Here is a 22,752-nt window from a genome sequence, read left to right as displayed (position 1 = left end):
TCGATGTGCTTGGGCGAAATCCTGCCATCCTATTAAAAATTTAAAGATGTTTTCATGCACGAATTGGTGGCCTTAAATTAAGTTATTATCAAGTTATCGGTCATAAAACTTCATACATATGTTATTTAGGCGAAAAATCACAAATGTAAAAGGTATGCATATCAAAATTTTCAAACAATTTTTTTTTCTATATAATCTTGGGACAGTCTAATGTACATACATGCATTTATACATGAATACTAGGCAAACGTTGTTACCTGCTTTAAATATCTTCAGTCATTATGCTCATCATTTTCCTTTCACCTTTTTAAGTATTAAAATTTCATCGCTTCCCCTTTAACAGAATTTCGTGAAATCGTGTTTATTAGGTTCATTAAATTTCTTGTCGTTTACTTGATTAGGCCGTTGATCCTTTTATGACTGACTATTCTAATTTGCCGAATTTGCTTGCCGTTCGTCTGGTACTTTTTGTTCGAGTATGAGTACGAATTAACGCACAACAAAGTTTTCATTTAGTTTATAGCGTTTTTGGTATTCATGCCTGGTGACTAAATTTCTTGTTACTGTTGCGTTTTCAATCCATTTTTTATACAAATAATGCCCTCACTTGCTTTTTATTTGCGTGACAAATAGGTGTTTGGGGGTCACCTTTTGTACAATTTTACCTAATGCGTGTGTACGATGCGAATCTTGCCACTTTGTCTTTACTGAATTAGAGCATAGAAGCAACTCAAGTGTAAGTACGTATGCAAGTATTTATTTGCTATATCATGGCATTTTTATTAATTAAAAAAAGGGTATTGAACAAATATTATTTAAGATAAATTTATTGCAGATTGCAGGTAAAAAAGAATAAACCATAAACCTGTTCCAATTATCGATTTCGAATTAATGGCCCAGCGTCATAAAGAAGTTAGAAAAAGGTGTTAACGATTTAAATTGTGTTTAAAAAAATCCACCAAAGGCTTAACTACAGTTGAGAGCTTAAAAAAATTCCTAGAGTTTTAACATGGGGTGATAATTAAGGTATTTTTTTTTTTTGTGTTTCCCCCGTTTATTTGCTTGCACTTAATAACTGGAATTACCTTCTTCGAGCTGTAATCTCCTTTTTCAAATGTGTAGGCATAAACTGCAGTTAAGGCTTGGTGGAAATCGATCGACTATAAATCTATCATAGCCAACTTAAAATTCATTTTCTCTCAAAGCAGAGTCTCAGCTTTAAAATGAGGAGAACGTGATTTTTAAGGCTTAAAATAAGGTTCGCAGTTTTCCTAAGTTTTGTTTGTTGTTAAAAGAGTAAGCTCAGCAGAACCCAGGTTCGATCCCCACTCTGAACGATTTTTAACAATACTTTTTAAATGCCTTGTATGTTGACACCAATTTTTTCTTTGTATTTGCCCCAAGTGCAACCGGCGGTAAGGTAAGGTAACCCCTAAAATTTTCGGGTTGTTCACAATCGAAATTGGTGTGCCATCGGCGTGAATGGCTAGCTGAAACCTGATCTCCTTCATCCAGGTGGTGAAGAATGTCGCCGTTGATTTCGTCGGGGATAGTGCTAGGCTCCTTGCAATGAAGAACCGAGAGAGTTTAAAAAGATAGCCGTTTACTGTGAACAGAGAGCATCAATTCCATTCCGAGACGCCAATATCGAGCAATCGTCAGCGTATGAGATCAGGGAAATTCCCTCCGGTGGCTGAGGAAATTTCGAAATGTAGAAGTTATACAATATCTAAGGAGGTGAGGACACTACGCTGTAGAAGATTACTGAAGGCTGTCGAACACTCATATAATTCGCCGACCACCGTTTGAGTCCCTGTATTTGACAAGTCCAACGCTAGTAGGACTATGGGTCCATTTTCCTTTCAAAAAATCGAATCAAAAAGTATAAAACTTATTTATTTATTAATAAAGTGGTGCAGTAATTTGAAGTGATTTATTTAATAATCCAGAGTTTGTCGATTAAATAAATAAATTCGTAACAATATTAACTGACCCACAACACTGTGCACTGCTTGTAGAAAAAATGTCACATGTGCAGGTTTACTTTTACGGTAATCAAAAGATACCGGTTATGATGATATAATTTAAATTTTTCGGAAGTCATTCATCTAGGTATACATCTTGTGAATGCCATTTACTTAATTACGAGAAGCCAAATTGATGGAGTGGAGCAACTCAAAAGACTGCAGAAAAATCAATGAATGACTTTAGAAAGATGTTTTGAACAAAAAATTACGTACTAAAAACGCTGATGACAAAAACAAAAAAAGCAGGCAATCGGATACAGTTCATTTGGTTGATAACGTCATGGCCAAATTCAAAGCCAATGACACACACTCACGCACACATACGGATTTAAATACACAAAGAGTACATAGTATACAGGAGTTACGGAAGAAGCGATGTGTTGTGACGCGGAGGGAACAAGCGCATAGAAGGGATGTTTCGATTGAAAGGAAATGGAAACAACAATCGTTACTGTTGGCGACGATTATAGCAACAACTACATAGGACATGAGGATAGGAAGAGAATGGGCCAAAAAAGAAGAGTTAGAAAATAAAGGCATTTTCTTTTATGCCTTTGGTACAAACAAAAGTAAAAAATTGGCCGACAGAATGTCTGCCAAAAATTCAATGATAATGTAGCTGTGGGAAGTACCGACAAAGTACATACTACATACATTTGTATGTATATCTACCATGTATACATACACTATGCGCAGCTGTGGAATAGTAGGATAACACTTGTCGATATACATACTATAATATATGTATATATATACCATGCTATATGATATACATACTTATTTACATATATGTACATATGTATGTATCTACATTAGAATGCCAATCGATATTTTTTTTAATATCAAAACCCTACCCCCTAATTTCCTTCCTTTTTATGATAAATGTTTTTCACTATTTTAATAGATTTTTCAAAAATCATTTAGAGGTCGCGACTTGTCACTTTAGGCTAGAAAGTAGAGCTTTGTAGATTTATCAGTTTTTGAATGATAAATTTTCATTCAATTTTAAAGGTCGAACATGTTGTGAGGAGAGGATTTATTGGCCTTTAAAATTATGTATAATAATCCATTGGATTGTTGGGAGTTTTCATCAGGGAAATAAAAAAAAACTATCATTTTTTCTTAATTTTTTAAGTTTTGACTAACACTAATTTCACAATTTCAAAATATGTAGTACAATCTAAAATAAAATCTATTTTAAAATAAACTGATAGCTCATTTATTGCAATCGCATAAAAATTGTCGAAGTTAGGCGAAGTTTCTTAAAAACGGCCTGGAAATGTGTATGTGCCTGACTTTCAGATTTTTTTGAGCAGTGTGGCTAAGGAATTCATCAATATTTGTTTAAAAGAAATCTATAAAATAAGCAGTAACATTTCTTATAAAAAGGAAGGAAATTACGGAGTAGGGGCTTGAAATTAAAAAAAAAATCGATGGGCACCCTAATGCACATATGTAAATCCATTATGTGCACACTGAAACATATAAATTTATGCCAATGTACACTCGCTTAGTTGCCATACTTTTATTTTGTTGGCGGCGGCAAACTGGCAGCAGTCTGAAGAAATGGAAAATCAATAGGCATGGAAACTAAAGTTCCTTCGCAGGTGGGAATTGTGCGCCACGGGGAGTCCCAGAAGCAATAAGAGCAATTGCTTTCATTGTTTTTTTTTTTAATCGTTTCTAGAAATTATCTGTGGTCATAAGCAATAGTCGGCTAAGTCTAAGCTCATACTTTGGAGAATAACTCAGTTAAATGTTTAGAATTCTTTCGGAAAAATATAAAAGCAATATTAGTAATATTTAATGCATAATATTTAAATGATGAAATCTTCTTGTCTTATTTGGCTTTACAATGACTCGCTGGTCCGCCAAGGAGGTACTCCGCTGTGGCGTGTTCTCCACGCATTCCTATGGGTGGTAACGGTAAACAAACTGTTGTGGCGCAAGGATGCAGGCGGCTGGATTTGCAGTTGTCGCATATGCCAATGATGTTGCGGTTATCGTACATAGGAAATTTCCTCAAACTTTGCGCGATCTCATGAAAGCCGCCAAAACTTGCTATCTTGATGTTAGCCCACGTAAAACAGAACTAGTCCTTTTTACCAGATGATACTACGGATAATACTGGGCAGAAAAAAGTGTGTATTTATTTGCCATGGCAACAAAAGTCATTGATGGTGGCCAATTTATGGGGGGTTGAACCCGAACCACCCGTAGAGACCACGGTATTTTTTTGTTCCTTTTCGAAATACCGAACATAAGACTGGTTTTCACTGTGTCATATTTTGACGCCAAAATTTGGCGACATATTTTAACACAACTTTATCTCCTTTATCCATACCTTGACCGATGATATTATAGGCCAAAAACAGACATATAGCCGATTTAGCAGCGCATGACCTATCCGCATCCAAATCAATCGATAAACCGCTTTTTAGTCCCATTTGACAATGTGTTTTCCTTTGTTTGACGACAAATGCCAATGAATTTGACATAGTGAAAATCGGCCTATAGGCATTGTAAATAAAAAATATAACCAAGCTTTAAACACGTACAGGATTTAGAAAGAAATATTTCCATAAGCTATTTCTCTACAATCTTCTAGGATTTTTTTTGAAAAAATCTTCCAGTGTTTCATTTACATATAAAACGTGATATATCAAAATTGAGCCGATCTTTTTTTAATTTTTTCATCGATTTTGAAGAAATCATATAGCGCTGCAATAGTCCCCAACTCATTATTGATGCCAGTTATGTATATCACAAGATGCATTCACGGCGGAGTTTTAATCATGTTTATTACAGTGCACATCTGTACTGTTAAAATCAAGATGGTGATTAAATTAAAATTAAGCGTTAACTGTGTGGCGTACAGCAAAATTTAAAATTTGTTTGTTGAATTCTAGACCCATAATTACAAAGCTTTACACATAAAATGTTTACAATTTATTAAATATGAGCACTTACTGTTTATTAGTATTAGTAGATTATGTATTTTTACGCTTAAAATGTTTGCAATTTTAAACATTTCACTTATTAGAGTGTAGTTTTCAGCTTAACCAGTAGCATCTGTCAGCCTTTAAGTTTCTGGCTTTCAGCCTGCTTTACTTTCGAACTTTGTGTATTTTCTTTGTAAATCCGAATACATCGTTCCTTCTTGCTTCTCAGACTCATTTCTGCAGCAACAAATTCCATCATTATAGTACCTTGTTATACTCAAATGTAGGTGTATGTACATTGTACCATTTTTGTAAGCTTTGTATTACACATATGTGTTGAAAAAAAAACTTTTTTAATAAATACATACATACATACATGTGAACGAGAATTTTCCATGGCACATTTCTTCTTTGCCAACTATGTTGGCAACGGCAAGCTTTTGTATGAGTGCATCCGCTCAACCGCATACTCGTACATATAACTCTATGTGTGGTAGCAACTTATTTTCCGCCCACATACCATACATATAAAATTCTGCCTCTTAGGTTCTCACTGCAACCAGAGCTGTAATGTGCAATGGCCCAGCAAGTGCGCGTTTTCACTACTTTAGAATTTCATTATGCAAAAATGCCGGCGCGTCTCTGGAAGGTACTCGTTAAAGATGGCTTGCGTGTGAAATAAAAAATAAAATAAAACCGAAAAATACCCATAGTACATATATATATGCATTTGCCAGCCACACTTTCACGCATCTGACTAAGCCCGGTCTACCTTCATGCATATTGAAATAAGAGCAAATTCCCAGTGACTGGCAGCAAGGGGCATTATGCCCGCAAGCTGCCTGAAGACTAACCCATATTGCCAACGCCTTCACTTTTATGTCTTTTTTCGACTGCAATTTTTGCAAAGCGCCCAATAGCGCCACTTGGAAAGTTTCCTCATACAAATTTTCATCTGTTTCCTTTCTTCGCACTGATCCACATCCTTATTGTATATGTAAATATGAGTATGTGTGTGCAGCTTCTTTGGCATTTTCATGGAAATAACACTGGGATGGTGGAAAAATGCAAATTCTTGTCAACTATTCTCCGAACGGGGTAATTGTATGGTTGAAGGTGTACGCGGCGTATGAGCAACGTTGACAAATTGTTGCAAGTTAAGTACATACTTACTTTAATACTACTTATGTACATATATGTACATTGTAGTTGCATTTATGAATGTATGTACTTATGTTGTTTGTAACTTTAGTAGAGATAAAAAATGTGTTCACATGGCTCCAGTTTTAAAAATACAAAAAAAAATCAAATTCTTTAAATTCTTCGTAGAGCGAATCCTCTGAGACAAAAATGCACTCAAAATAAATATTTCTAGTGTGGGCGGAGTTTCTTCCGAAGAAATTTTAATATAGAATTTCTGTGCTTGGATTTTACTTAATACCCGCCTCCACATGATTAACGAGCTTTTGTGCTTCCACATAAACACATTTTATATGAAGAGTAGACCGAATTTCAGCAAATGACGCCTTTGCATCATTGATGTTAACCATCATGCATATGTATATTTAACAAAATATTTGGAAAGGTTTTAGATTAGGTCAATGAAAATAAATACTCTGGAAATTCGGATTTCACTTTGTTATAGCAATAATAGCAGCGATGATAATGCTATTGGTAATGGTAATGGTAATTGTAATGGTGATTGTACTGGTAACTGCAAAACTAAATATTGGTAATGGTAGTGGTAATCGTAGCGGCAGTGGTAAGGATAATGTTGAGGGTAATGGCAATTGTAATGGGAATGGTTATGGTAGTTGTAATGGTAATAGTAATGCTAATGGCAATGGTAATGGTATTGGTAATAGTCACGATAATGGTTATGGTAACAGTAATTATATTTGCCATAGTAAAAGAAAAGGATCAAAAGCAGTGCTACATTTCAAAAACTAAATGATTCAGATTGAATAATCTTTAAGTCAGAACTATACATACGGTGACCATCGGTCCTGTATTGTACGTGACAGTCCTCTACAATTGTCCTGGTAGTTTATTTAGTTTATACGCGACGCAAATATTCTCTTTTATTTTAATGCCTCGGATCCAATGTAGAGTTTTTTTAATTTTTCTTTATCAATTTATAGGAATAACGTAGCTATAAACCCAGATGACTAATGCTCAAGCCTACTACGAGAAAATTTTAGCATTATATGAATTTTTTTCTCTCATAAAAGAGAGTTCCAACTAATTCTATATATACAGTATATTTTGCTTAGCTGCACATCCTTCTTTGCACGAAAAACTTGTGCACGTAACCGAAAAAGGCACTTAAGCGAATTTTCTTGACTACTTCAATGAGGAAGGTATCCGAATCCCTATGAAACCAAATATTGGCGGAGCACTTACCAAGTAGAAATTACTGCAAGCGAAATTTTTACCGAATGTTATCTAATTATCTATATAACTACATAAATTGATAGCCATTTTCGTTGTTCTGCGAGATGAGCAAAATAAATAAAAGGTTGTAAAATTAGGTAATTGTAGGGCCAGTGCAGGTAAACGTAATACTTTCATTGATAATTGATACTAGTCGCACAATTTTTAAGGCAGGTATCGCCAATGTGCAGGTATGTTGAATGCATCTATCGGAGCAGTTTCCTTATAAGTGTTAAAAATAATGCTTTTGATGCGCATTTTGGGGTAGGTATCTTAAATGTGCACTTAAGCATAGAGGCAGCAAACAAAATATACTGTATATACATATATATGGCAGTGATTTTAATAACTCAGGTTCAAAATCTTCACTACTTTTTAAGAAGTAAAAAACTTAGGTTGGGAAGTACTATATATAGCATTTCATGATAAAAATATAGTAAGGTAGAACCGCTGAGAGTTACTTTTAAAATTCTTGACGTTTCCAAACATTTTAATTTTTAAATTTACTCACAAACTCACACACACATTTTCATTTTCAATCTCAAGCAAACAACAATTTCGAACAATTTCAATTTTTTATTTTCAATTATATGATTTTAAAATGCTGGCAAACTTCAAAAAAAAAAATCATGGCCGACAAAATGAGAGAACGGTTCTACCTTGCTATGTTTTTATCATGTAGCATTTTCAGTTTAAATGAAACCATTTTCAAATTAAGCGAAACCTTTTTCAAATTAAATGAAACCTTTTTCAGATTCAGTGAAACTTTATTCAAATTAAATGAGACCTTTTTCAGATTCAATGAAACTTTATTCAAATTAAATGAAACTTTTTTCAAATTAAATGAAACTTTTTTAAAATTAAATGAAACTTTATTCAAATGAAATGAAACTTCTTTTTTTGGATTACTTTGAATTAGCTGTTACGTGTTGCTCTCCCTTACGGTCAAGGCATGTTAAATACAGTGTTGCCGTTTCGGTCCAATTGGACCAAAATTGGTGGTTTCATTTCTTAAAATAAGGCTCTGGTAGGTTGGTTGGTTTGCTGTGATTTTCGAGTGGTTTTGGTAACTAGGCAAATCATATAATTTATTCATTTTATAAAACTTCAAATATCTCTGTTTTCGGGAGTACATGTAAAGGATGATGTGAAAAGGAAAAGAGAAATGGGACATGTCAAAATTATTCTTGAACCGAAGTTGAATGTTGCCGTGATTAGACTGTGCCCTATTCCATAGAGTTTGTTTAAGTTAGAAGAAAATAATTAGACAATTGTTATGCAAATGCCAAATTTTACATTTCGTTTAAGCGAGTGAGTGAGAAGGGAGAGTATTTGTTCTTTATTTCCCTCTTCTTCCTTAAGAAAATAATAGTTGACAGCTTTGAATTCGTGTAGCAACAATAAAAATATTCCCCCAGTTAAACATCATAATCGGCGTTATCGACTCACTGATATAAGTATGGCATCGATAACGATGTGTAACTGGCAGTTAAGGCTCTGTTACGTACGTGTTTTTACGTAGAATTCGAAAACCATCAGACTTGTACGTATGTAATGCTGTGCGTTGGGTAACAGCTTACACGCGAAGCTCATTTAACAGTTTCCTTATGTGACAACTCTCAAGCAATGCCAAATATGCATAACAGAGCCTTTAGTGTTAGCCAGACATGGTGCAAACGGCTCTTAATAGGTTAAGTTGATTTCCTGTTCCTTAATTACAAAAAGGTTTAATACTTAATTTGAATAAAGTTTCATTTAATTTGATAAAAGTTTCATTTGGTTTGAATAAAGTTTCATTGAACCTGAAAAAAGTTTCATTTAATTTGAATAAAGTTTCATTGAATCCGAAAAAGGTTTCATTTAATTTGAAAAAGGTTTCGCTTCATCTGAAAAAGGTTTCAATTAATTTGAAAAAGGTTTCGCTTAACCTGAAAAAGGTTTCATTTAATTTGAAAAAAGTTTCATTTAAACTGAAAATGCTATAATTTATTCATTTTATAAAACGTCAAATATCTCTGTTTTCGGGAGTACATGTAAAGGATGATGTGAAAAGGAAAAGAGAAATGGGACATGTCAAAATTATTCTTGAACCGAAGTTGAATGTTGCCGTGATTAGACTGTGCTCTTATCCATAGGGTTTGTTTAAGTTAAAAGAAAATAATTAGACAATTGTTATGCAAATGACAAAGTTTACATTTCGCTTAAGCGAGTGAGTGAGAAGGGAGAGTATTTGTGTGTGTTTAAGAAAAAAAAACTGGGTTTAGCTAATTAGGAACAGAAATTGTCTATGAGTATTATTCGAATATTTATTTATGTTTAACCAGGAAAATGTTGTGTAATTTTTAGCTTTTGTAGAAAAATGCCACTAATATTTTGTGTTCCGCATTTCGCGGGCATAAATATGGTCACCGTATGCATACTGGTTTAAGAAATTTTCATTTGAAAAAAATAAATTAAGAACTCATTCATCAACACCCATTTCCGCATGAAATCCAATATGTAGTACAATTTACTAAGAAAGTATACGTAAGGATAACATTAATGGTATCAATGGTATTTGAGTCTAAGATGAATTCTAACATCAGAAACTTATTTTTGTAAAAATTGCAGATAAAAGGCATTGAATATATTTAGGACCTTGATATGTAGAATATTAATATGTATGTATGCATGTACATACATAATTGCTTGTCAGTGACGTTATGCCCTAAAATGGTGCCATCAATCAAATACTGCATGATGGATTCGATTGTATGCATACAAGCATATTTATGTACATATACATACTTTCGAACCAATTATATTAAATAATCATAGCGTTAGTTCTGAGCTTAACGTCATGAACTCAAGCAAGTACTATGTACAAAAAGGGAGATGTGTGAATGTACATATTTATGTGCTTAAATACATATTTATGTAAACATGCATATGCATGTATTTATTTGCAATCAAAAAGTTTATTCGCGTTAGTTTGTAAACTTGGCAACTTCGACACCGGAGAATAAGTACGAGAAGCTTTACGTGACATTTCGCTTGGAAGTAAAAAAGTTATGATTTTACGACATTCTTGGAAAACTCGAAAGTTAAGTTACTACATTTTACTCTTACCATGACGAAATTCACAAACTCAGTGCGAAATATGAAGATAAATACATGAATTACACTGGGTATCAGAAATCATATTTTTTATTTTTTTTGCTCACCGGATGCCACTATCCAGTTTGTTTACTTTTTATTTCTGTGGACAAGTTTTCGAGATATTTGCAATTAACCGTTATTCAGCTTAAATAAAAAGTGGTTGGACAATATCAATACGAAATGTAGAAAAAGAAAGGTAAAAAAGGTGTATATATCACTTTAACTACGCCTAATAGTTTATATGAAAAAATTTAAAAAAATCAAACATTAACTAGAAAAACTTTTTTAAAAATTTCAGCTTTTTGCTCGTATTTCATACAAAAAAATCATTGCGCATTTCACTTGCCAGTCGCAACCTTTTATTTGTCCGTCCATTTTTATCGTTAGTAGCTTGATATTTTTTTTTTTTTGATAACATGAACAAAACATGAAAAACCTACAAAAAATCTTTAGATTTTTTTCACTTTTTCCCTTTTAAAGCTTAGTATACAGGTTTGATAGACAAAAATTTCTTTTCAATTTCTTCAGTTTTTTTTCATTTTTTCCTAAAAAGAAAACCAAAAATCTGGAATGATTAATAGATACCTCAAAAACTACTAGGTAGACCGGAAAGGGATACTATTCTTTGTCCAACTGGTTGGTAGACGTAATTAAGTGGAACCCCTTTTTAGCTCAAAAACGGTAAATGGAAATATCTCGAAAATTTTCCCACAAAAAAAAATTAACCCGATTTTCGGAATGAGCGCGCCATTTTACATGAGAATTGGATACTTGCACCCGGTGGGCATTTTTACTGTAAACCAGTGTTATCGTAGATATACATGCTCAATTCGGAAAGTAGACTTTCTTTACTGAGTCCAATTTGCTCATGTGACTGGAGAAAATAAATTTTTATCTCACGAGACAATTATGTATGTATTTGCGAGAAAAGTTTACCAACATAAGAAAGCAATACATAACTGTGCATATGAAATGGATGTAGTAGTATAAGATGATGGCATATATGTATGAGTAGCTATTATTATTATTTTTTACAGCGGTCGTTCGTCGGCAGGCAAAGCATAACTCTGCTATAAAAAAGTGCTTATTAAAAAAAAGCCATTTGCCATTTATTTAACAAAAATATTTAACAAAAATATTTGACAAAAATATGGGCGCCCAATATTTATATAATTTGTGTTTTTTTTTTATAAAAGTCTTATGCCGAATTTCTACTAGGCATTGATGTACCAAAAATACCATGTGGAAATGAACTTAATGAATATTTTTTAATGTAGTGACACGAATATTTTTTAACGCCCAACTTTGTCATTACAATTTTTGCAATTTAATTCCTAGTGGAAATGCAGCATAAAAATCGTACTTTATCTAGATTAATCGGGAAAATTTCTGAATAAATCTAATATTTATTCGATTATAATGAAATCAACAAAACACAAACAATGAACACACGAATATATGTACTTCTGTACTTTCTTACTAGGGATGTTTAGAATGTCATAATTTTCACATTCGCGAATGCGGTTCAAGTTAGTTTATTATTTATTTTATTGATATCCCGCGAAAAATCTTACTACAAGTTGTTTATTTTTTATCAATTGATAACTTTTTTTGTGCAGGGTTATGCATCACCTCCTACTTATACATACACAAATGAAATGTACACCTTGTTCTAATATAATATTCATAATTATTTTCATGAAAAATTTTTTGCATTAATTATTTATAAAAAAATATAGTTTATTCTGTATTATCAGCCATATAAATCACACTCAGTTTCACACTTTATATAAAGTTCAAAAAATGTTCATCAAAATGTTTACCCTTTTCTACAGAATTTCTAGAAAATATACGAGTATGCAGTTTTGTAGCACACTCCATTTTAGTCTTATGAAGTGCAAGTTTCAAAGGGCTAAAAATCCCGTTGATTATTCACAATTTTTTTTTTAGTGAAATAAAATGCAGGAGACTGTTAGCAATATTTCAAAAAATTAACGCCAGTTGAAACTTGCACTTCATTAGACTAAAATTAAGTGGGCAACAAAACTGTATACTTGAATAAAATAAATTCTGAATAAAAACTTAAAAATTTTCATAACATTTTTTTGAATTTTTCTCTATATCCTTACCTTAATATAGAACCGTAACTGACACATCGTCGCTGAAATACAAAGAGCCGTAACTGAGTAAAAAATCAAAAAATTCCCTTGTTGATTGATTATGATGAATTTCGTCGAATTATATAAGTCTCCACATTATTTTAAGCAATAAAAAATTTAAGTCGTTAGACTTTTTTGCACTTCAGCGACTATATGAGTAAGGGCCTTTCTACATCAAGGTAACGATATACATAATGTGTGAAACTTTTATTTATATGGTTGATATTATAGAATTAACTATATTTGTCATAAGTAATTAATGCAAAAAATCATGAAAATAATAGTAAATATTATATTAGAAAAAGGTGTACTCTTTCATTTCGCGCCTAGTGTACGTATGTATGTACATACACATGTACATATCTCCATACGTATGCACATACATAACCTACAAAAAAAAATTATCAATTGATAAAAAATAAACCACTTGCAGTTAGCTTTTTTGCAGGATTTCTATAAAATATATAACTTGTAGGTAGCTACAAAAAACAAACTTGAAACTAGTTAACAAGTAACGCAGGAATAATGCAGGAGATTGTTTCCTTTAAACGCGTTTCTATAGTAAAAATAATATAATAAAAGGAAGATCGAAATTTCATATTTGTAGCTCGAATATGGGACCACCTACAGCAGAATACATATGTAAATAAATATGAAATGTAATAAAATAAAATAAAAAATTAAAAAAGATTAAAATACATTTTGTTTTTCCTATTGATATTTTATGTCCAAAAGTAGTTAGTTACATCAAATGCAGAGGTAACCACCCTTCACTATTTCGCGGCCATCGCCATAGAAATATAGTTAGCTTTCGTCAAAGAAAATATACAGATAATAGTGACTTTTAGCTCTTTCCTAATCAACTTAAAGCTAGCTAATACTTAGATACATTTCCTGCAGGGTATGTATAAATTTACGTCCTTTTTCCATTCGCGTCTGGCAGCCTTTGAATGCATTTACCAATGATTTTTTCGCATTCTGAAGCAGTTCTACGAATGGGATATGTTGCGATATGCACATGTATGTATTGTAAGATAAACGAGTTTCATTCCATGTTGAATTAAGATGTGTTGGTATATGATAAAGAAAATATTGGGACGTGAGTGCGTTTTTTGCAAAGAAATAAAATAGGTGAGAAAATACTTTCCATTGATACCTCATAAGTCTATATCGGCAAAGTTTGGGAGCAGTTATTCAAGTTGTTCTTGCACAAATCTTTGAAAAAAGTTAAAAATCAGCATCAAAAATCTCATTATTATGATTCCGTGGATAAAATGTTTTAATATTTTTATGTAGATTTTTTAAGCTTAAACTGTTTCATCGTCTGAGGGGAATTTAATCCAAAAATCCTTTAAGAAACTATTTTTATTCATAAGAAAACTCCATTTTTAGAGGTATTTTCAAACCGGTCCAGCTCACGTAAATCTTAATATTTTTCCGAAATATTTTGGCAGAAGTTTTAGTAATCCCGCCGGAAAACCCGCAACTTTTTTTGGTGATGCAGTCTAATGCACAAGCACGTATGAATATGTGACAGCAAAAATGAGTGTGTAGCAGAAATACTGCGTAGGTATGTGCGTAGATTTGTGTTTAAAGTTAACTAAATATGAAACATATATACACACATAAAATGTATTTTGCTGTAAGCCAGTACTTCTGTTCGGCACTGTATGTATATATGTATATATGCACATACATACATTAAAATTTCTGTACAGACGCTCAACTTGAGGTCGAAGACATTTATGGTATCCTCTTTGCCCTACTTAGCGAAAATATTCACGTACGCATAACTATCCCACAGCCCCCAACATCAGCACAAGAAGTACATACATACAGACATACAAACATAATGCAGAAACTTGCAATAGTGCCAGACCACAGTGTCAAAAGTACACTTCAAAATGCTACAAGTTTTTAAGTTGAATTCCAGCACAACTCCAATGCTGACAGCTATGCTAAGCCTAATATGAGCGAATGCTACTGCTCCTCCATGCAATAGTTGCTAACCATCAAATGGTGCTGTTGTCTAGCTGACAGTACCGCCATTGCGGTAAAAGTATATGCGCTGCAACTATAAACACGCGCAACCGCACCCAAGCGTCGGCAGATTCTTGTTGCATAACATTTTTCATTTTTTGTAATATTTTCTTTCAATATACGTTTTTACCACTCTTCTTGGCCACATTTAACAGCTCCATTTAGAGTATTTCCTGTTGGGGAAGCCGGAAATTCGAGAGAGTGTAATTTTTCATAGCGCACTTTTAGGATGAACGGCAATACATTACGGTAAAATGCAAGTGGTGATTCGCGTGAGTGTGTATGATGAATGTGCAGTAAAACGTGCTATAATGGTGGAACACTTTTTCGCAGCCCAACTTTATTTTTGCTGGTCTCTCTCTCTCTCTCTCTATAGTCACCCAACTAATTCCCTGTTGCATTAACAGTAAAATGTGGCTGGAATAAGTTTTGAGTTTGCTTGCGTATTTCCAAATATCCTTTGGGGTTGTAATGTGCACGCTAACACATGGCTAGCAAAGCTATTAATCGCTTTTCATATACATACATACATATACTTATTAAGGCTCGTAAAATTATCCGACTATTCGGTTAACCGATTATTCGATTCGTAACCGTTCGCATGCTTATAAATCGGTTGGTGGTATTCGCTGCCCGCCGTCGACTATTCGAGTATTGTAGCAAGTCGAATTTCTGTAACCGAATTTTCTATTTTTTTGACAAATGCAAAAATATGTAAAATATGTGTACATGCACACACATACGTTCCACGACCTGTCGGAACAACCATTTACAAAAAATCCATAAGAAAAATCGCAAAAATGAAAGGTAAGCTTTAACTAGTGTCTCTAAAATGTTTCGCAATAAATTTTCAATAATTAGCACACATTTAGCCGAATCTTGCCACAATGAAAATTCAAACAATAGACCTAACAAGGCCAAGAAGAAGCGACTAGAGGGTTATGTAGCCGTTGTTACTTTCGAAAAAATGTATCTTATAATATAGCCTTTCACCCCTATTGCGAGTGTCGACTGGCAGTAGATAAACGACTATTAAGCGATTATCGATTATCGATGCTATTGTGAGTGTCGCTTAGTCGCTCAATTAGCGACTGTGAATACTTTTTAATCGCTCATCCTTCTATTGCTGTTTTTTAGTCGTTGGATTTTGCGTTTATAGAATTTACATAAGAAAGTGGTACTATAATGGATAAAAAGTAAGTCAATTGAATTGGAAGTTGTAAAAAATTGTGAAATATACATATGTGTCTGAATTACAGATAAAAAATTGTAAGCAACAAAAGGCAACTTGCGCGGTTGGTCGAGCTGATGCAGGAGAGTGAGGACATAGGCAAAGGAATTTCCGTAAAGAGCAGGGGAGGAAGCTCCGCTTCTTTTGTGAAAGATATACAATATTTCTTGTGCATATAATTCCGGCTACGCCATCCACAGTGTTTTTGCGCAGAACCAACATCAAAGTTTACAAAAAACTGCATAATTTATTAATTAACTAATGCTCGGAAACTTGAAATATTTATGTTAAAGTTTAATTCTTTCACTACACTTGTATGTTAAAGTTTTAAAACTCGTGTCACGCGTTTGGACACAAATACACAATATCATTGTACAAATAACTAAACGGTACCGTATTTCTTAAACTTCCATAAAATTTATTAATGAGGAAAACAGCTTTTCCTGCAAATCCTGTAAAACCTAAAAACCTTGAAGCATCGGGAACGCAACTTCTTTTCATAAAATTCACATATGTACATACACTTCATCTTCCAACTCCATGGGATCCGACGAATCTCGCAATTCCCTCCATGCTTTAGCCAACTACTAATCTATTAGCTTCCACATCATCTTCCTCATCACTAAACCACATTTCAACTGTGTCCATTTTTTAAATTTTATAATAAAAGCAATTATTTTAAAAATGATGTAAATGAAACATTAGAGACACAAATGTAAACAAACAAACAGCTGTTTACAATTCCGCAACCATTCACAATAGTACAAATTTTTATCGATCAAGTTACACAATAGCAAAATAAAAGATGATCGACTCGATCGACAAATTTCTATTCTACTGCCAGTCGACACTCGCAATAGGGGCCTTTAGCATTGATAACAAAAGATTTAGTAATTGAATATGGGAGGGAATTTAATTTTATTCCCTCCAGTAAGACTATTTATATAGTTGAACATAAAATCATCGATTAACCGAAAATTACCGGTTAACCAAATAATCTAAAGTAAGCGGTTAATTGAATAGTCGACAGCTTTCGACTAGTCGCATATTGTTAACCGATTAACTGTAGTCGACTTCAGTGACATTCGAATAATTCGACTAATCGATTAACCGAATAACCCGAGCTCGAATACTTATAGATACATGCCGTTACTGTAATTCACAAAGGCCCTAACCAACACTTTTTTCGAAATTGCGTTTCTCACAGATTTTGGTAGGATGTATTAATACACACCTTCAATAAAAATTCTAGGGTCGTAGTAGCAAGACAACGGAGTTACTTGTTATTTTTTAAAAAGTCCCACCTGTGTCTGATACTATTTTCATTATGTTTTTGCTTCTCCTGTAAAATTAAAAATTTGTTTAGGGCCGTTGAGAATTAAGGTGACGATACATATGTAGCTCGGGTGCATTCTCGTGGTGCAAATATTAAAAAGAAAAATTAATTAATATTTAAACTGAGTATTAAGATGTTTACATAAAAGCATTCTTTTTATTTTTCATCTGTTATGGTTAATATCTTTTTTGTTAAAATGTTTCAAATTTGAACTTTATTAGACATTAATCAGCATTCCTTACTTAAGTACAAACTTAATTATATGCTTAAATGTACATACGTTAAATTAAATAAGACAAACACTCATTTATAGTCGGGATCATCATCATCATCATTATCCTCCTCCGGGCTTGACAACGGATTTCTTGAAGTTTTAGGGGCGGCTAATTTATTTAATCTACATTTTTGTCTAAAATGTTTCTTCTTGCCAAATTGAAAACCTCTGCGCAAATCATCTAAGAATAATTTATAAGACCAGCCGGGACGGTCGGTTGCACCTGGGGAAAGGCAAAATATAAAAATCTATTATTTTAATTTTCGAGCCAAATAATCGTTCTCTTCGCTCGAGCGAAAAAAAATTAACTAAATGCAATTTAAGATTTTGCCGCCGTGGTTGTAGACAAAGTAAAAGCAGTTTTCTTTTGTCATTATCAAGCTAAAATGCCTTTCTCTTCTAAAACACGTTACAAAAATAAGAATTGGAGTGTGCTTTTAAAATTTTACTTCAATTTTACATATTTCTAGGCACTTCAATACCTAAAATGCAGGCAAAACTTTAAACATATATTTTTTCTTTTAATATATATCTAGCTTCATCAGTATTTGGGCTCTGTTTCGGTCTCTTAACTGAAACATGATGAAACAANGATATATTTTTTCCTTTTATATCTAGCTTCATCAGTATTTGGGCTCTGTTTCGGTCTCTTAACTGAAACATGATGAAACAATTGATCTACCTTAAAAGTGGATTTTTATTAGTCACTACAACCACAACAACAGCGGGGCTATAACTACAAACACAACAGAACAACTTAAGTCGAATTGTTTTTAAAACACGAAATCACTGAGTACATATTCGTTATTTAATGCACATTTTTACCACGATGCAGAGAACAAACCGCTATTTTGCCACTTTTGACAATTCTCAAGTAAAAGTAAACAACGCATAAGAAACTCCAAATCAGGGTTTCCAAACGCCGGAATTTTTTCATTTAATTTGCTTTTGCTGCAAAGCAACAGCAATTCAGAAACAAGCAAATTCTTTTGTGAAAGTACAACGGCAGCGCAGCGACAGCAAAGCAACAACAACTTTATTNCAAACGCCGGAATTTTTTCATTTAATTTGCTTTTGCTGCAAAGCAACAGCAATTCAGAAACAAGCTAAATCTTTGGCTGTCGGTTTGCTATGAAATTTCGAAAGCAACCAGGCAGTTAAAAAGCAATTTGTGAAAGTACAACGGCAGCGCAGCGACAGCAAAGCAACAACAACTTTATTATCACTTTGCTGTGAAGCATCCAATTGGCAGAAATATGTATGCATGGACAAATGCACTACGCTGCAATCCTACTGGTGACAAGAAGCGACCATAAGCTAACAATTCCATGCTTTACCGATTATTAGGCAATTCTCTGGCGATTGGTAATTGCCAATTTCGCACCAGATAATTGCCACGCGTACCGCTCTATAGGCTCCAATGACATCGCCATGTTTAATTCGTTAGGCAAATGAATTGGTATCGCAAATTTTGTGACTGCTACTCACTCTTGGCGAGTCAACGATGTTGCAAAACTTCATGTGCACAGCACAGCCAAGTAGATCACAAAAACACTATCATATCAAATCAATAGCAATAAATGGCTTTCAATAAACTGGTTATAAAAAAGCAAAGGCAAAGCAGTTGGAACTAAAATCAAAAATTTCAAATCGAAGCAAACAAAAAATAAGTAGTGCTGTTGCCGCTGTGCTGAAAGTTGTTCAAGCCCTGCTTCAAATTCCCTCAAATTCACTTATACTTTTACAAAAGTAACGTTTTTTTTTTAATTTTTCTTATTAATTCTTTTTATAAATCATATATGTATTTTTACAATTTCAATTTACATAAATTGAATATTAAGATAATTGACTAATCTGACAGTTTATATTATCCTCCTACTCCTTATTTTTACTTGAGAAATGTCATCACCACCGGGAAGGCGCTATCATGTATTCTATAGGTCCATTCCTTATCTTTTCTGACTAAAATCTAAAAAGTGTCAAAATGCAAGAGCGTAAGGAAAATGCGCTCACGCATAATAAACGCATACCTAATACATTTTTTTTTGCTTCCTTCCATTTTCAATTAACTTTTTTTTAGTTTTTAGATTATTATCACTATTCGTGTATTCTTTAATAGCCGTTAATTTAAATTCAGTTGAGTTTTCAAGATTTTGCCTGCAAAAATTCTTCGGACAAAATCTTGTAACTTCGGACTGAAGAGAGTCACAGTTGCTCTCTCATTTCTTCTAATATTTTCAAGTTAAGACACGCTTTTATACTAAATCTGACTATTTCGGACTATTGTTGACTATTTCTGGGAGATAAGGAACGCAACTTTTAATTCTTACATCTTTACACAACATTTTTTGATAAGCTCATTATTTTTTCTCTAAAATCCCTTAAATGNGTACTAAATCTGACTATTTCGGACTATTTTTGACTATTTCTGAGAGATAAGGAACGCAACTTTTAATTCTTACATCTTTACTGATCACTACCATCTTAACACAAGTTAAACAACATTTTTTGATAAGCTCATTATTTTTTCTCTAAAATCCCTTAAATGGACAATTAACCAGGAAGCCGTTTTGTTGTTGTTGTTGTAGAGGCCAGGAAGCCATGAATGACTGAAGTGTATTTCTTGGACTTTCAAATAAAAAATATTAATAAGTTGAACTTCCTATTGCACGGAAATCGAATCTACGATGTACTCAGCAATTGGCAGTTAATCATTTCTTTGCACGCAAAACCTTAAGGCGGATTCATCGCTGTTTCTAGGAGAGAAACGCAACACCAACCACATGGAAGCAAAGTTAAGAACTAGAACGATGAATCCGCCTTTATTTAATTTTAGTTCTCGCTCGATAATAGGAAGTTTTTTTTGTTATACATAAAAATTCTTTGTTAATTTNATATAGTCAATAAGTTGAACTTCCTATTGCACGGAAATCGAATCTACGATGTACTCAGCAATTGGCAGTTAATCATTTCTTTGCACGCAAAACCTTAAGGCGGATTCATCGCTGTTTCTAGGAGAGAAACGCAACACCAACCACATGGAAGCAAAGTTAAGAACTAGAACGATGAATCCGCCTTTATTTAATTTTAGTTCTCGCTCGATAATAGGAAGTTTTTTTTGTTATACATAAAAATTCTTTGTTAATTTTTACTTACTGTATAGCACACTCATTAGCTTTGGATACAATAACATGCGCTTTTTACCATGTGTACCTTCAAGATTATAGTTCAAAATTATATCTTCTGATAGAACATATACTAATCTTTGTTTGAGACCAATAGGCATCAATAGAGGTTTAAGAAACCGTGTCTGAAATGGGATAATAAAATATATGTACATACATATATGTGACCTGGTCTACGAAAAGGGAGCTTACGTGCGAAAAACGTTTTCTGTGAAAAAGCTGTTAAAAGTGAAAATCATCTCATCTTCCATCCGAATCAACCAAAAAGTGAAAATTGATTTTTTGGCTCCTAAGCCCCCTTTCCGTAGACCAGGTCACATATAGAAAATGTAAAATTAAAAAAAAAAAGAATATAATGGAAATTTGAGAAATAGGCTGCGTGTTCCAAAACTTACATATTTTCGTAATATCTAAGATCACTGGATTATATGATGAACAACCCATTTTGGTTGGTTCATATAAGACTACTGACGTTACATATCGCTCGTTTACCTCAATAGTGATATAATCCAAAAATGCAAATATTGATTTAATTATGCAGACATCTTCTATGCTGTGTAAAAATTTCTTATCTGTATTGATTACCAGTATCTCACTTGAAAAAATATGTATTCATTTTTTTATGGGTACATAAATTAAAAACTTTAAAGCCATTTTTCTCGAGTTTTGCTTTTTTAAGTTATGACACTATCCGCTCATAATATGTCCATGAAGTGGATATTTTAAAAATATTATAGAAAAATTTCTGAATAACAGCCAAAGTCGCTAGTCTGAATTTACTTTAATGCTCCATTTTTAGATGAGACTTGATCTGAATATTGGTAGAGTTTTCGGCGTTAAAATTATCATTTTTACACTACTTTATACATTCGAAAGTAAACGCTCTGGCTTTAGCTGTATTCTCTTTTTCGCCAAGATTTAGAAACATTACAAAAATGCAAATTTGAAAAAAGAGTATGTTATTAATTTAACGCCTATTATGGCGCAGTATGAAGTTTTCGAGTAGATATATAAAATGCCTTTCTTTAACTTTTAAACTACATATCGCTAATTTACTAAGATCGTCATTACTCAAAAATAAATAAATTGTATGCTTTCTTTCTAGTATTTGTGCGTAGAGGGCAAAGAGAAGGGAACCTTTTTCGGNGAAAATGTAAAATTAAAAAAAAAGAATATAATGGAAATTTGAGAAATAGGCTGCGTGTTCCAAAACTTACATATTTTCGTAATAACTAATATCACTGGATTATATGACGAACAACCGATTTTTGTTGGTTCATATACGACTACTGACATTACATCGCTCGTTTACCTCAATAGTGTCATAATCCAAAAATGCAAATATTGAGTTAATTATGTAGAAATCTTCTATGCTGTGTAAAAATTTCATATCTGTATTGACTACCAGTATCTCACTAGAAAAAATATGTATTCATTTTTTTATGGGTACATAAATTAAAAACTTTAAAGCCATTTTTCTCGAGTTTTGCTTTTTTAAGTTATGACGCTATCCGCTCATAATATGTCCATGAAGTGGATATTTTAAAAATATTATAGAAAAATTTCTGAATAACAGCCAAAGTCGCTAGCCTGAATTTACTTTAATGCTCCATTTTTAGATGAGACTTGATCTGAATAGTGGTAAAGTTTTCGGCGTCAAAAATATCATTTTTACACTACTTTATACACTCGAAAGTAAACGCTCTGGCTTTAGTTGTATTCTATTTTTCGCCGAAGATTTAGAAACGTTACAAAAAAGCAAATATGAAAAAAATAGTATATTATTAATCATTAATTTAACGCCTATTATGGCGTAGTATGAAGTTTTGGAGTAGATATATAAAATGCCTTTTCTTAACTTTTAAACTACATATCGCTCATTTACGAAGATCGTCATTCGTTTTCGTTTCTACAAAAAATGTTGCCTACCCAATGCCCTCTTTCTAGTATTTGTGCGTAGAGGGCAAAGAGAAGGGAACCTTTTTCG

At 33.0% G+C, this 22,752-nt stretch overlaps 1 protein-coding gene across 1 annotated transcript; it reads right to left on the bottom strand.

Annotated features, from left to right (window-relative positions):
• Positions 1-17,597: 17,597 nt before the first annotated feature.
• On the bottom strand, positions 17,598-20,965 carry LOC108376084 (uncharacterized; the record flags this gene model as incomplete). The annotated part of the gene is made up of 3 exons (XM_017632262.1): positions 17,598-17,803; positions 20,737-20,890; positions 20,958-20,965. Coding segments are annotated over 3 exons (356 nt in total), but the record flags the coding sequence as incomplete, so codon positions are not given.
• Positions 20,966-22,752: the final 1,787 nt, after the last annotated feature.

This window comes from Rhagoletis zephyria, unplaced genomic scaffold, assembly GCF_001687245.7.
Source record: "Rhagoletis zephyria isolate East Lansing unplaced genomic scaffold, Rhagoletis_zephyria_1.1 Rzeph_scaffold_09862, whole genome shotgun sequence".
NCBI classification, from domain to species: domain Eukaryota; kingdom Metazoa; phylum Arthropoda; class Insecta; order Diptera; family Tephritidae; genus Rhagoletis; species Rhagoletis zephyria.
This window is presented reverse-complemented; position numbering and strand designations above follow the sequence as displayed.